The 15,240-nt window shown below is 44.0% G+C and overlaps 1 protein-coding gene across 2 annotated transcripts; it reads left to right on the top strand.

Annotated features, from left to right (window-relative positions):
• Nucleotides 1–102: 102 nt before the first annotated feature.
• LOC144247761 (endogenous retrovirus group K member 6 Gag polyprotein-like) lies at nt 103–3,967 on the top strand. 2 transcript variants are annotated; one of them, XM_085560443.1, is made up of 2 exons: nt 103–630; nt 2,301–3,967. In XM_085560443.1, the coding sequence occupies exons 1-2, from the start codon at nt 536–538 to the stop codon at nt 3,940–3,942; spliced, it is 1,737 nt and encodes a 578-aa protein (XP_085416569.1). In that variant the 5' UTR covers nt 103–535; the 3' UTR covers nt 3,943–3,967. The 2 variants fall into 2 exon arrangements, with proteins under 2 accessions (XP_085416569.1, XP_085416570.1); XM_085560444.1 differs by having other exon boundaries at nt 104–630; nt 2,322–3,967.
• The last annotated feature ends 11,273 nt before the right edge of the window (nt 3,968–15,240 follow it).

The raw sequence follows: 15,240 nt of genomic DNA, 5'->3' as shown, positions 1-15,240 counted from the left end.
ACGTAGGTAATAGGTATTGGGGAATAATTGTAAACATGTTATACGTAATATATCTTATAAAAGATAGCAGCAGCCCTGGGCGGGGAGAGAGGAGAAGAAGACACCGGACAGTCAGGGTGTCAGGAGTGTGTGCCTCTCTGCCTGGGCCGCTGACCAAAGGGCCACAGCCCGAGAACTTAATCTGTTAGATAACTAGCAATAAAACATCTTGAGACCGAACAAGAAGAGACTGCGGAGTTTTCCTTTGGGAACATGGGTTGGAGGAGAAGCTCTACCACCACACGAGAACCCCAGCCAAACCCGGGGTTCTCACAACTGGCGTCCCTGTGGGTGGGCACCAGCAAGAAGACCAAAAAGAAACATCAAACAACCTCCAACCTGCATCAGTGGAGAAAAAAAAAAAAAAAAAAAAGAGAGAAGAGCAGAGCACACACTCGCCGCAAATTCCAAGACGAGAGGAGAGGGAGCAGACAGCTCGAGATAAGAACCTGACCTTCACCGAAACAACTCGTCTCGGGGACTTTCCAGGGAGGAGATGACCCAGAAGCGCGCCTGGGATCTCTCACCTGTGACCTGCTGGACGGTGATCAGTGCCATCTCCGGACTGACCTCGAGCCGACACAGCTTTTGGTGAGAACGGTCAAAATTAAGAACATGGGGGGGGAATTCTCCCAAGAGGAAAAAGAAATAGTATCTGCTTTCCAGGGCATCATCTCTGCCCATCCGGTAGAGATTGCTCAAAAGGAGTTGAAAGATTTATTATTATGGGTGCGGTGTAACTTCCCACACTCAGATCCACATTTATTGTATGAGCCAAATTTTTGGCAGGAAATTAACAAGCAATTATATTATCAGGCTATAAAAAATAATAAGCTTGCCGCAAAACTTTTATCTTCAGCAAGAACAGTTTTAGAGTCACTCTCACAACGTGGCAGCTCAAGCCAGGCAGCTACGGCTCCTGGTGACAAACAGGAGGGGGGACAGTCCGGCCAGCAGCTTGGGACAGATCCTCTCACCACAGACACAGGACAGGCAGGATTGCTTTCTGTGGAAAATCAGGGAGATGATACCCCATCGCGTCCCGTGTCCCCGGGTTCTCACTGTTCCTCAGTTTCCCAAGAGTCCCTAAGCTCCTCCGACGCAGAAATTCCCCAGACGGAGGCGGGCGAGCCAGGCACAGCCGCGACCCTCAGTGGGAGGAAGGCATTGCCCAAGTCCAAACCCACGCTGGGGGGGGCAGCGGCGGCGGCAGCAGCTCCGGTGGGGGAAGGTGCGAACGTGAGTGCAGAGCAGGGGGAGGAGGGAGAGGAAAGCGCCTCCACATCTGCGCAGGCTGGGAGTTCAAAACAGCCCGCGCAGAAGGCGAGGCCGGGGAGAGCGGCGGAGGCGGGACGGATCGGGGCGAAAGCGGGGGGTGCGAGTGCGACGGTGGTACGCTCGGAGCGCCCGGTGACGCGTTCAATGTCGAGAATCCATGAGGCCGCAGAAGCGGCCGCCCAAAGGGCGTGGGAACTTAGCTCCCTGACCGCGGCAGCCAGGGCTGCTGAGGAAGCGGCAGAGGGACAGCGGGAGGCGTTCCTCGCTGCAGCTCAGGCGGCAGGCACGTGTGTGAAGGTCGAGCAAAACCCGACAGCCACGGGTGGAGGGGATTTCTCACCTTTCGAACGCGCGGGACGGGCACACAGGGGGCGGAGCCGGCGCGCGCAGGCTGTGGGTGCTGGCATGGAGCCAGGAGACGGGCAAAGTGAGACGGAAACATCAGGGTTGGAATGGGAACAGGAAGGTGATTGCGTCAGCCTTGGGGGGGACGGCAGTGGCTCTGATTCGGAGGCGGTGCGGGGCGGAGCGAGGCCAAAGCATAGCCAGGGTCGGAGCAGGAGCGTTCACTCCCCTGAGATGACGCAGGCAGGGATCGTTCCCATGGCAACAGACGGCCCAAGCCCACGGCCAATCCCTGTCTGCTTCTGACACGACCGAATTAGAACAGTTGTTACAACAAGAGTCAGTTTCATCAACTGCAGGGATTGCAAACGTGAATCAGTTGTTAGGAGAAATGCTCAAAGGTTTATCGGGAATTAGTGCGGGATTTGCAAATGTAAATCAGTTGACAGAAGAGGTGTTAAAATGTTTGTCAGAAGTGCAGATTGAAGAGCAGAGTGCGGTTCCGACCTCAGCTGGTCAGGCGGCAGCGCCATCTAGCGGCGGAACCACAACATTGCAACAGGCTTCGCAGAACTTGTCCGGTCGAGGCACTGCGCCACCCAGTGGTGCGACTGTAACATTGCAGGACTTTTTTCCAGTTTCTTATTTAAAAAATCCAGGGTGAAAAAAGTCACATCTGCACGGCAGCAGGAACCTCCACTAACACCGGAACAGTGCGGGACTCAGGACACTTCTGCTGAGGCGCAGCAACGGGAGGAAACGATACGCATCACCGCTTCGGAGGGTGTCCCAGCTTGGACAATTCCAAAATCAAGGTCTGCCAAACTTTCGGGGCAGGGAGAGTCAATTTTAATATCAAAGGGGGTTGTTGAATTTCTTTTACGATATTTAAGCACAGCCTTGGAGTCACAGCCAGAACTGTTGGTTCATCTTCCAAAAATTTTCCAAATAATGCAAGGCAGTCATGTGTTCTCCTCCACAGCAGATGCTTCACTTTTCTCCAGGGTCTTCCAGCCTTCATCTTCGCAGATGCTGCAGACGCCATTGGTATCGGTGAGTGCTGCTGCACCAGAACTGCAGCCACAACAGATGACTCCACTCTACAGGCAAGTACCCACTGAATTTACAGCTTTGCAGAGCGCAAAAGTGGACTGGCAGGACATTCGAGCAGAGTTGGAGAAAGAGAAAGGTTTATTGCAGGGCTCGGGAAATATAATGATGCCAGTGAACTATGACGCTCAGGGCCAAAACCCGAGATGGGAACGCCTGGACCGTGGAGCAATCAAAGATTTAGCTAAGGCCATTCGGGACAATGGGTTGTCATCACCATATTTCAAGCAAATGTCAAAAAGTATTTTTGGAATGTATGATTTAACACCGTATGATCTTAAATATCTTGCGACATCAGTTCTTACAGACACCCAAGCTCTCGTGTGGCAGAAGGCATGGAGGAGATCCCTGGAGGAGCTGAGAGCCAGATACCAGGGCGGGCCGAATGCGAACCTCACCATGGCGCAGCTTGCTGGTGATCCTCCTGAGGACGATCCAACTCAACAGGCGGTGAGGCTCCCGCGTCACGTGCTCAGTGACATCAAAGAGGCAGCATGGAGGGCGATTCTTCAAATTGCTCCAGCGGGGGTCCAGGACACAATCTACACCGAGATCAAACAAGGTCCTGCAGAGCCGTTTTCTTCATTCGTGGATCGTCTTTCTCAGGCGGTGGAGCGGCAGGTGAGCGAGGAGGGAGCAAAACCACACCTGATCAAAAGCCTCGCGTTCTCCAATGCCAATCCGGAGTGCAGACGGATCATCAGCATGATGCCGCACCAGGCCACTTTGGCAGACATGATCGAGGCGTGCAGCAAGGTGGGGACACCACAACATGTTGCTTCCATCATGGAGGAACACTTGGGGGATCAAATTGAAAAACGTGTTAGGGAAGCTCTTGCAAATTATACAAAGAGCAACCCTAATGCAGAGAGACGGTGCTTTGGGTGTGGGGCACAAGGACATATTAAAAGGAACTGCCCACAACTTTCAAAGCCCAACAAGCCACCAGACCTTTGCCCTCGGTGCAGGAGAGGGAAACATCTCGCAAGTGAGTGTCACTCACAGACAGATGTGGATGGGAAACTTCTTCCTATTCCGGGAAACGGGAAAAAGAGCAGAAATGGCAGGTTCTTCAATCTAGGAGGCATGGGCTTTGTTTCAGGACCTGAAAATGAGGGGTCAGAAAATAAATTGAGGCATTATATTCCCATTTCCTATCAGGTGCAATAAATAAATTAATTAATTAATAATGACATTCAGTTTGCCCTGTATTTGTTAAGAATGGTGATTAATGAACTAAATCTATAGATTAAAGACTATGGCAGTTTGAAATACACTCCATTAATTTAGAGAATGGGTGGAAAATATTCTTAGTCCCAGCACCTGCTGTTGAATTCCCCTGCTTTTCTGTGATTTTACTATAACACTTTCCAATTTTACAAAAGTGAAGCAGACAGACAGAAGATATTGTCAAAAGCCCAAGGCAAATAAATTGGAAAAATAGTAAGAAAATTTTATATGAATTTCTGTAATAGCAAAGGAAATATTAAGGCAATGTTATTAAATTAAGAGACAACTATGAAAAGAAAAGTAAAAAGTGGAACAGCCTCCCTTTTAAACAAATATCCAAAATGCCCACTGAATCCTAAGTGGTGAAGTCTTTCGTGTTGCTTCCACAGAAAATATGGAATATGAATCAATCTTAATTTATGGAGTAGATTAATTACATATTTTTAATGTGAATCAGATCTCTTGGTTTCTGCACTTCTAAAAGTCACCTTTACTGGCTCCATATGAGAGCTCAGTGCCAAGACCACCCAGCGACTTTACTTTGAAGGATGCAGGAAACTGTAGAGTCTTAAATTCTCGTGCAAATGCTGATTCTCAATTTCCTAACTTAAAGAATAGGAAGATGGAAACTCATAGCACATTGCAATAAAAACACCCTTTGCACCTAGAAGAGAAAAAGTCACTTGTGAGGTTCCCTTCTGTATTTCCCTGTTTCTCTAGGATGTCTCAAAAAGTGAACAAAATATAAAGACAATTATCACAAATCCAGCTCAGGGCATTATGTAGGTACCTGAGAAGCTGTATCATTAAATCCCTTCTGCTGTTTAGGAAGGGAAAGACCTAAAATGGGAAAGAAGGCCAGTACCATGTTAAGCTACTTAAGAGGTCAAAAAAAATCTGACTGCAGCCAGCAATGTTTGGATTTTTCCTTTGGCTCAGAGAACAAGCTGTACATCATCCAGTAAATGTGTACTCTACAAGGGGTCAGAGGAAAAAACATCTGCCCATACTGGGCAGCTGCTTCAGTCCACTCTTCTTGCCAAATTCCTAAAAGTGCCCAGAAGCATCTAGGCTGATGGATCAGGTCTCCTGCCTCTTCCTGGGCTGGTGGGTTCATGTCTACCCCAGACCCTTGTGCATTAAATGGGATATGTAATATGTAGAGAGAAGGGGCAAAGCACTCATGAACCATTTGTTTGTCCTTCTCCTGACAAGGCCACAACTCTTTTTTATCCCGTTTAGAAGGGTATTGTGGAAACTGTGGAGAGAGAGAGAGAGAGAGAGAGAGAGAGAGAGCGAGCGCGCTCCTCACCCCTTTCCTGGCTGCCTCAAGTACACACACTTGAAAATCCAATATGTTCCAACCTTACCCTGAAGAGAATTTGTCTACTTGCAAGGAAGGAGATAAAAGTCTCAGCTCAATGGAGAACATGAAACTAGCTTTTTCAATAGAAAAGCCAGCAGATCAGGAAGTGGTGAAACATCCCTGGATAGCATGGCAGCATAGGAAATGTACGTGGCAATGGGAGGGGTAGTTGCATTAACTCTTCCTGACCCATGTTTTTCCCATGAATGTATATTAAAATATGTACATAGATTTGTGTCTGTATATTTATTGGTCAACAAAGCCACAAAAAATTACAGTATTTGTCAGTAACAACACAGATGGACTTTCAAATAATCAGCTCTTCTAAGAATCATATTGTAAGTGTGGGAAAACCTTTTTCACTTTCATCTACCTGTCATTCTACTGCATCTGGGGCTCATTCCTGGCAGGGTAATACAAACAAATATAAAAAGGAATCCTGTGATGTATTAAGCATGCTGAACTTTACAATCATCTGTATTCATAACATTCTTGGTGTTTCACTATGGTGTAGTGAAGTATAGAAGTAATTATAGAAGTAATCTGCAAAAGGGATGGGGCTGATTTCTCTATTTTTATTTCTTTTGAATGTGCTATCTACTAACCTGACTTTACTAAAAGAATTTAGATTGGAGTGGGCCTAGGTATCTGGCTAATACACTGGCTTCCTGCCTTCATCTTAAGCTTTTTTCTTTCTGGTAGGCATAGAAAAACTCAGTAGTCTGGTTAAAAATGAAGACGTCGTGACACCTAGTGGTGAATTAAACACCAATAATTTCTCTTTCCCTTAAGATCTGCGAGTGTTTTAGGCATGTTGTCCTTGGTCAGACTGCAACAAGAGAGAGGTGGGTATTACCCTCATGGCTCCGGACACCCAAGCAACTCCTCATTTCTATGCAGTCCCTGGCAATGTGTGTGTGTGTGTGTGTGTGTGTGTGTGTGTGTCTCTGTGTGTGTGTGTGTGTGTGTGTCTCTGTGTGTGTGTGTTTGTGTGTCTTGTTGCATCAGATCCTGTGTGTCTCCACAGAAGGTGGCATTGTCAAAGCCCTTGTGCAGCCCCTTATTGAACGCGATATTAGGATATATTTAATAGTCATTTATACTGAGATCACTTCAAGTGTCTTGACTTTGGAGACAAAGGGAGCATGGCAGAATCCTGGCATAAGACCAGCTGGAAATTTCAGATCCATTTTCTTGTCAAGTACTTATTCATCAAGGCTGTTTTCAGATGGTGACTCAAAAATTGATTGTATGGCATGCTACAAATTCATGGTAGGCTGCTTAAAGTGACTCAGTTACTGGCAAATTCTTTGGCTTTTGAAGATTTCTCAGAGTCTGCCTTGGTCAGCAGCAGTCAAAAAGTACATACTGGCTGTTACCAGCTGGCTGATACCATAACAAGAAGTCACACTGAAAAGCAGTAAACCGGTCTAGATATGTGCAAAAAAAATTATAGATTCTTTCCAAACAGTGGCAAGCCTTGGAGATTTTTTAATTTATTTTTTTAGGGAAGCGGAACAATGCGCAGTTGTGCTCGCAGTAACTAGGCTGCAATCACCAAGTGGCCAGTTTTCTTGGCTTGTTTAGCTAACTGGCTGGGGAGTGACCATTTTTTATCACAAGAATGAGCTTCAATGCAAAAAAATTTCAAGTGAAAACATCACTGTAGGTTGTTCGGGAATCTGAGTGCATGCTTCTTTGCATCTGTAAGGGCAGTGAGCAGTGCAGCCTCACAACTTCATGTCCATATTTGTGCATGCTATATCAAGCACACTTTCCACTGCCTTCAATGAGACAAACTCCTTCCTCCTCCTCTGTCATGCAGAAGAGATGCATGACAAAATTGCATGTTGTAACTGAGAAATGGAAACGAAATTATTTGAATATACAAGGTTTGCTTCATCTAAAGATTTATTTTACCACACGTATTAGAACCTGACTTCCTCACTTTGCTGTCTTGGGTATAATTAACACTTATACCACCAGAGTGTCTGGATATAAGGCAAGTGAATATAAAAACATCCGTTCTGTCCAAAATGTTCCAGTTTCTATCCCTTGAATCATCAGTATGTGACTTGTTCTGTGCCAATATTAATAACCATTGCTCATGTCTTTCAAAAAACTCAAACTATTTAAAAATTAATTCTGTTTACAGTGCCTTCTAGAGGAAGTATTTTGTAGAAGTGAATAACTCAAACTGACTAGTGGCTACCCACAAAATATGACTATCCAGCAACAAAATGAATCATTTAGAACTTAGTTGGCAAGGGATGGACATCTTGTTGAACAAAATGTAAAGTGGAGATCAGATACAGCAACAAGCACCCCTGGGTTCTTTTTCCACTATACCATACATTTCCTATGCTGCTCTGACAAAAGCAGGTTTAGCCTTTGTCATCCCAATTCCCACTGTTGGCTTTTTTTGCACAGAGCTGCAACCTGTGGGAGTGACATTCAGCTGTCACTCCTTGAAACTCCCATAGCCATGAGCTGGAGGCCATGGATTATATTTTGACTTTGGTTTACCCTCTAAAAAAGGGAGATGGCCACCAACTGGTGTGTGACAAGGTTGTTTGAAGTTGCTGGTGTGGGCCAAAGGCTAGTATTTCTTCAGTTTTCATTGAAGAGAAACAATACATAATAGAAAGGCAACACTAATGCTGGCAGCTCTGTAACCTGAAATAGGTAATGCAGTCATGGACAGAACCAGTGCAGGCAGAGTTTTTGACGTGCTGAATTGAAAATGTGACTTTGGTCCATAGATCCAGCAACAATGATGTATTTGGTCATTCTTATGCCAGGTAGGACAATCTGCTGCAGTCTGTGTTATGTGGGTACATATCCTAGAACCTCTTCTGTGGGAACCCCAGGTTTGGTCTGGGGTCTCGTGTGCTGGTAAAGTCTCTCCTCCAACCCGTGCTTCCAAAGAAAAGCCCCGCAGCCTCTTGTTGTTCGGCCTCAAGGCAGTTTCTTGTGAGTTATCTAAAAGATTGTCTTCTCAGGTTGCGGCTGTTTGGTCAGCAGCCCAGGCAGAGAGACACACACACCCTGACATCCTCTCTGTCTGCTGTCTTCTTCTTCTCTCCCCCAGCCCAGGGCTGCTGCTATCTTTTATATGATACATTATGTATTACATGTTTATACTTTTCCCCCAATACCTACTACCTATATTACAAAGTGCTTTTCTACTCTAAACCAATCTGTGAGTGCCAACATCACCAAGAACATGGAGGCAAGGAAGAAGAAGGAAGAAGAACAGGATCAGCCCACTTTCCTCCATCTTAGAACTTCTTGGAACTTAGAACCATGTGCAAAATAAAAACCCCCTTGTACAGGTGCTAAAACCCCCCTGTACAATACTAAAAAAATTTTCCCTCTGTTTTGTAACTACTTTTACTGTACTATCTAACCCTTTGTGACTGCTTGTTCCACCTTCAAAGTTGGTAACTCATTCCATGGCTCAAACTCAAAATCACAGCTGTTTCCAGCTGCCTGCCAAGGTCTAAAATACTCCTGACCAAGGCCTGAAACCTCTAAAAATGTCTGAGAGACATTTTGAGTTCCAGCACTCTTATAGCTCTTGCTTTTGCATTTTCATGATTCTCCTTCTGACAGATAGGACACAGAACTGTAAGGTAGAAAGCAGCTGCCAGAGACACACTGAGGAGTAAATTTGTAGGTGATATTCACTCGCATAGGAGTTGGAATGCTCAGCTGTCTGTATTGAGTGCAGCTGAGACGTGGACAATGAATCCCCAGTGTATCACACTCACTTGCATGGCTAAGTCTGTAATTGCAGAATTACAGAATGGTTAGGATGAAAAGAAATCTCTAGAGTTTATGTAATCTAACCCCCCTGGTCAAAGCAGGCTCAACTGTAACAGGTTGCTCAGGACAATACTCAACTGGGTTTGAATATCTTCAAGGACAGAGACTCACAACCTCACAGGGCAACCTATGAAAATCCTGAATCATCCTTCAGTTAAAAAAAAAATAGCTTTCTGGTGTTCAAACAAAATCTCTTGCATTTCAGTTTGTGCTCATTGCCTCTTGTCCTTCCACTGGATACCACTGAGAAGAGTCTGGCTCTATTTTCTTTACACCCACTATATCAGGTCTCCATCCATGCTATTAAGAATTCCCTCTACTCCTACTCTTACCAAAGTCAAACAATCCCAGCCCTCAGCCTTTCCTACTATGTCAGATGCTCCAATCCATTTGTGATTTTTGTGCTGCTTCCCTGGACTGGCTGAGGTATACTCACATGCTCACATCCCTCCTGTAGTGAGGAGCCCAGCACTGGGCCCAGCACTCCAGGTGGCCTCACCAGGCTGAGTGAGGAACCACCTTCTTTAAGTTACTGGCCATGCCCTTCCCTTACACAGCAGCAGCAGCCACCTTTGCTGCAAAAGCACATCTCTATATGTTCAACTTGTTGTCTACCAGGATATCCATCTGATGTCCAGTTCCATATTAATGGCTAGTTTCAACTTCCTTTAGCTTCATTGATTTAATGGCTTGAGTTTCTCTTTAATACAAAGGTAAACATGCCTGGTCTGTTGTACATCATGGACTGTTTCTACATCAGTTCTATTTAATTATTCAGTAACACTGGGAGCTCTACTAAGGCCTCCAGGCTGTAGACCAATTCAGCAGAATGGAGTCAACCGCCTAGAACCAGCAGCACATAACTGTGATTTCTGGTGAACCAGGGTAATACCAAACCTCTTGCTGTGCCATAAGCTCCGCTGGTATCCTAACACTATAGAATAGCTTGAATTGAAGGAGGAGCTGCTTTTGCTAGTAATCTCATTGTTGTCCTTGTGGATAAAAGAATTCTGTGATCTCTACGTACATACTTGGGGCACCTCTCAGGCCTACACGTCTTTACCCTACAGCAGGAAAGAAAATTCATCCCTTCCATAGTAATTGAGTGAAATTCTTCTACAAAGAGCCCAACTGCATTCTCCAAAAGGCAATAAAAATGGACAGAGTTAACACTCCAAAAGCAGGAAATACCCTTAACCAACACTCTATGTCATCACATAACCTAGATTTCAGTTGAGAATTTGGGTGTTGTTTTAGATAACAAAATACAACATGTGTTCACCATTAATCTTCTTGAACATTTGTTTGGCCAGAAACTATTTCTGATCAACTCGCTTATGTAAACAGGTCTGTGCTTCAGACTGAAGTGGTAAAATGTTATTCCAAGGGCTTGCATTGCAGGGAATCTCTCCTTAACTCTAATGAGATTCACTTAATGACAGCCTCAGTGTCTGTACTTCAAAGACTTTTATGTTCAGTTTACATTTCAGAATTTAATAAAAAATCTTCCCTCAAAGGAGAAAAGCACAACCTCTAAATATCTACCATTTGTCCCTACTCTATTTGCAGTTTCAATATCCAATGTTTTGCATCTGGCTTGTGAAGAAACAAAAAGCTGTTTCTTCTTTCATGACCAAATGGCAGATGCATTCTTTGCAGTGGAACACCCTGGAGAGGCATCCATTTATCATGTCATTTTTTTACAATATACAATATAGGACCATATAAAAACTTAAAGAAAAAATGAGGAAAATAAGCTTGGTTTATTTAAGGAAAATAAATGGTACGTCTCAGTTGTGTCAGCTAGTTCCAGGCACAACTGATGTATTTAATTTACGTTTGAAAATGTAGGCACATAAACGATCAACATTTTGAATTGCAGAATACTGGTACAGGAAATTAAAACATGCAATTTCCTACAAGCTCTTGCTCTCCACAGTTGGTCTCTTCATGTCTTTTTGTTTCAGACCAAAACAAGAACATGCAAACAGCTTCAGTCTGGCCAGGCCAAAGGCAGTATGTGAATGGGGAGCAAGGCTCTCCTGGAGTTACGATCACTGCAGCTTGTTACTGATTGTGAACCTTGCCCAAACTTTTCTCTCTTCCAAGAGCCATATACTTACTCATGTCTGGGGAAGTTAGCTCTTCACAATCAAAAAGAGTTAATGCTTTGATTGCTTGAAGGTTAATCCAAGGCTTTAAACTGTCTGATAGGAATCCATGTCCAGATAGAAGGAGCCCCAAGTTTTCAATAAAGATAGCCATTAGAAATATTGATCATTGAGTCAAAGCATTGAAGAGGATTAGTCTCAACTGCACCAATGCCGGAAGACAGTATCTTAATTGCATTATGAATTTTGGACACTGTCCTGAAATGCTTCTGGTAAAGATAAAGAACTCTTGAGATATGGTTTTGTTTTGCTCTTTAATCTGTAATTTAGTTTACCCAGGATGAAAGTTTTAGGGATTTCTTACAAAGTTTTGCATTCAGTAGCTGGGAAAATGGTACAGAAAAAAGTGTGCTCAGAGACATGCAGAGTAATAAGGAAAGTACAAAAGCTAGAAAAGACAGAGTCAGGGGAATAAAAGACAACTAAACTGGCTCTTAATATTTCAAATCCCTGAAGGGAAGAGAATAGAGTTACTTTTGTAGCTGCAAAGATAATTTGGTAGCTTTAGAAAGCTATCATCTGGTAAAAATGACATAGCTTCTTCTCTCTGCTTTTGGCAGAAATTGTACCCTTCAGAAAATGTGCTTCCATTCCACTGCATTTTAATGCTTTTAAATGCATTTAAAAGCTATATCTGCCATTCTGAAAAGCTTGCCATTAAAGAATCAGAAATCCTGACAAATTAAATGAGCTGAAATCAGACCCCCCCCTTCCAATTCCAAAATCATTAATGCACCCCCTTTTTCTTTTGGACTCAGTCCTATTATACTGAACTGAACAGTTGTAAGTCTCCAATACACTGATTTTTTTTCTGCCAAGTATTGCTCTGAAGCCCCTCCATCTATGCAGTTTGGCCTGCCACAATGCTCTCATGACAAAGGTTCCTTCAGAGATTTTATCTTATTATAGCTACAAGTGATTGAGATCCATCGTGTCAGAATCTGTGGTATTGATGAATCCGAGATTGTAGAAAGTCTCTGTCTTTCTGCCCCGTTGCCAAAGAAGAAGCAATCATTTGTCTTGCTGTTTTCAAGATTGTTTATTCTTGCTTATCTCTAACATGTTCTGCTGCCCTGCCGCAGGTCTGTCCTGCAGGGCAGCGTGTGGAGCTCTGCCCTCAGTGGGATGTTACAAACATTATATACCAGAAACTACCTGCGTTATATTTACAATAACGTGCCAATATCTGTCACCTACGTTGAACAGTGTGTCCCCAGCCTAAACCAATAGAAAAATGCCAACACTACAGTGAAACATGGAGGGCATGAAGAAGAAGAAAAAGGACAAGACACACCCAATTTCCTCCATCTTGTCCCCTTTGACCCCTAATCTAGAATCCTAAAATTTTACTTTTGCACCCATGCCACACTTAATTATTACTTATATCAAACACTCAGAGCTTGTAATTCATCCTGTAAGATTGAAAACTCTTTTCCATGGACAGAGATCACAGACAGTGTCTCTGGGGGCTCTGTACAGAGGGATTCCTGACCCCCTGCCAGGGTCCCAGACCTTCCAGGGCAGCCAGAGGGAAGCTCTGCATTCCCACACATAGAAGTCTAGATGGGTTGTCTGGAGTTGTTATAAATTACAAAAAAAAACATCTTCGCCTATTCTATAAACTTGTTTTGAAAGCAAAATGAAATTAGAAGCAGATAGGTTGACTTGTATAAAACAGATAGGTTAAATCAATTGTGATAGTGAATCCTGAGAGCTATTTTGTCATGCAACGATTACAACAATGAGAAAAACAGGAGGAAATATTTGTAGATGAAGTCACTAAAATGTACCATAAGTAATGTTCCTGGAATGTGTTTGTCAGATTTCATGTTGTTTTTCTGAGGGTCACTGAACAGAGACAGAGGAAAACTGACTGGGGAGAGCTCTTATCATCACAGATGTCATCCTAGAGTGTCTCAGAGGGATCCATCATTACATTAACACTCTTATAATAGAAGCCTGCTCTGGTGCTAAACCTGGATTTTGGCTGCTTTTATTAGGTGAGAAAAACTCCCTGGAGGCCTCATTTTCTGAGTCACAGCTTTGCAACACTATCTGAATAGCTCTGGGGATGACAATGTTAAAGGTGCAGCAAGTAAGGTCTCGAGCAATTCTTTTTCAGACTCTGGACAGCTTCAAGGCTCCCTCTTGCAATTTGAAAACTCAGTCTTGCAGGATTCATTCTTTTTAGACTTCAAATGTATGTAGAAGTTTAAGAACGTAGACAGAGCCAAAGATCTCTGAGTCTGCAGTCAAGATAATTTTCATTTGATACTGTCAAAATATAGTGTTTAGATTCTCAGATTTTTTATATTTTCTCTTGCAAAACCAACTTCAGATTTCCTGTCCTTCCTTCTGAGGGGTATTGCTTCCTTTTTCCTGTCCACTCCATCACTCTTCAGTTTCCATCCTAAAGGAAACCATGACTGTGGAGAGCTCCACAGTTCAGCAACATGGAATCCCAGAATAATAGAATGTTATGTGTTGGAAGGGACCTTAAAGATCATCCAGTCCCAACCCTCAACATGGGAGGAGTGGAATCATCACAAGAGGACCAGTAAACTGATGCAGAAATGCTCTGAAAGAATCTGGATTCTTTGGAGATACTATTTTAGCCGCGAAAAGCCTTCTCTGTAATGGGAGAAGAAGTAAGCTGGGCAATGACCAGTTTAAATGCTTTTGGGTTTCTCTTACACATGACACAATTTCTTTGTATTCTGCTCTGTCATGGATAAAACCACCATGATCTTCATACCAAGATTACATCTGGAGGATTGTGGAAATCTTCTGGTTGCTCTGTGTTTCAATAGCCAAATACTTACAACAGATTTTTTTTTTTTTTAATTTCTGTTATCTTCTCTGTAATTTATGAGGGAACCAAAAGAGTTACAAAATTTCAGGAGGGGATTGGATGGAGTATTTACCTAAAGTAGTATGAACGTGTATGTTGTGTGAAAAACTGAGATGATGTGAAATATAGACTGAGCAAACTGGGCCTGAAACTGTTTACAAACAGCTGCATTCTCAGCTTTGAAGTTATCAGTTCTCAAAGTGATCTAGATATGAGATGCACAGTGGGAGAAACTAATTTATTTTCTCCTCTGTAATGGGGGTGATCTGAATTTATTTCACATTTATTCTGCACACAGTACTGGTAGAAAAACATAAGCCCATTGGATGCTGTATCTGAATCCACTGCCCATTTCTGAGTATCTTTTGAGTGTTCAAAGCTGCAATCTGACTACTCATCCAACTGTTGCAAGCAGGCCAGTCTCTCCAGTGGGCCACTCTGTGATCAAACCCAAAATCCTGACTCCATCTTTTCCTGTTTTGAGGACATTTCCCTGTTAATATATGAATTTTACTTCATGAGCTTGCCATGTCTGTCTACTGCTGATAGCAGATACCTTTCTATTTTCCAGGAGCCTTATCTGTGCTCAGAGGGAGCAGCCAGACTGCGAACGAATTTCCCAGAAGGGCCTGCATCAGCACGAATTCAAAACTCAGGAAAATTGTCCTGGAACACCTTCCATAGAGCATGCCAGCTGTGAATTGATGGGTTAGGGAGCTGCAGCCACCATCCTCTAGCAGCCCGTAGGCTGTGCACACAAGTCCGGTGCTCTGCGGCTTTGTTCCTCGCCCTCGTACAAGCTACCGCTCTGTCCGGCTCCCGGAGCAGGAGAAGCGGCTGCTTCGCGCACACAACAGCCGTACGCTCCGAAGCGCTGCTTCAGCCGAAAGACGCCGGCGACCGGCGCTTGGCTTCGGACAGCTCCGGAGAGCCGGAGTGTGCGTCTGCATTAGACTGCATGATAACGAAAAGCTTGGGCAGTGTGTCTCGCAGGGAGATAGCTTAGGAGCGCAGCGCACTTA

This window comes from Lonchura striata, chromosome 25, assembly GCF_050655825.1.
Source record: "Lonchura striata isolate lonStrDom1 chromosome 25, ASM5065582v1, whole genome shotgun sequence".
Classification (NCBI taxonomy): domain Eukaryota; kingdom Metazoa; phylum Chordata; class Aves; order Passeriformes; family Estrildidae; genus Lonchura; species Lonchura striata.
Note: the sequence above shows the minus strand (reverse complement) of the source record. Positions and strands in the feature narration are given on the sequence as shown.

What these genes read in the sequence shown, in the direction of transcription:
- LOC144247761 (XM_085560443.1), top strand. Translation starts at nt 536, where the DNA reads ATGACCCAGAAGCGCGCCTGGGATCTCTCACCTGTGACCTGCTGGACG. An exon ending in TCGAGCCGACACAGCTTTTG is followed by an intron (nt 631 to 2,300) that starts GTGAGAACGGTC and finishes ACTTTTTTCCAG; the next exon opens with TTTCTTATTTAAAAAATCCA.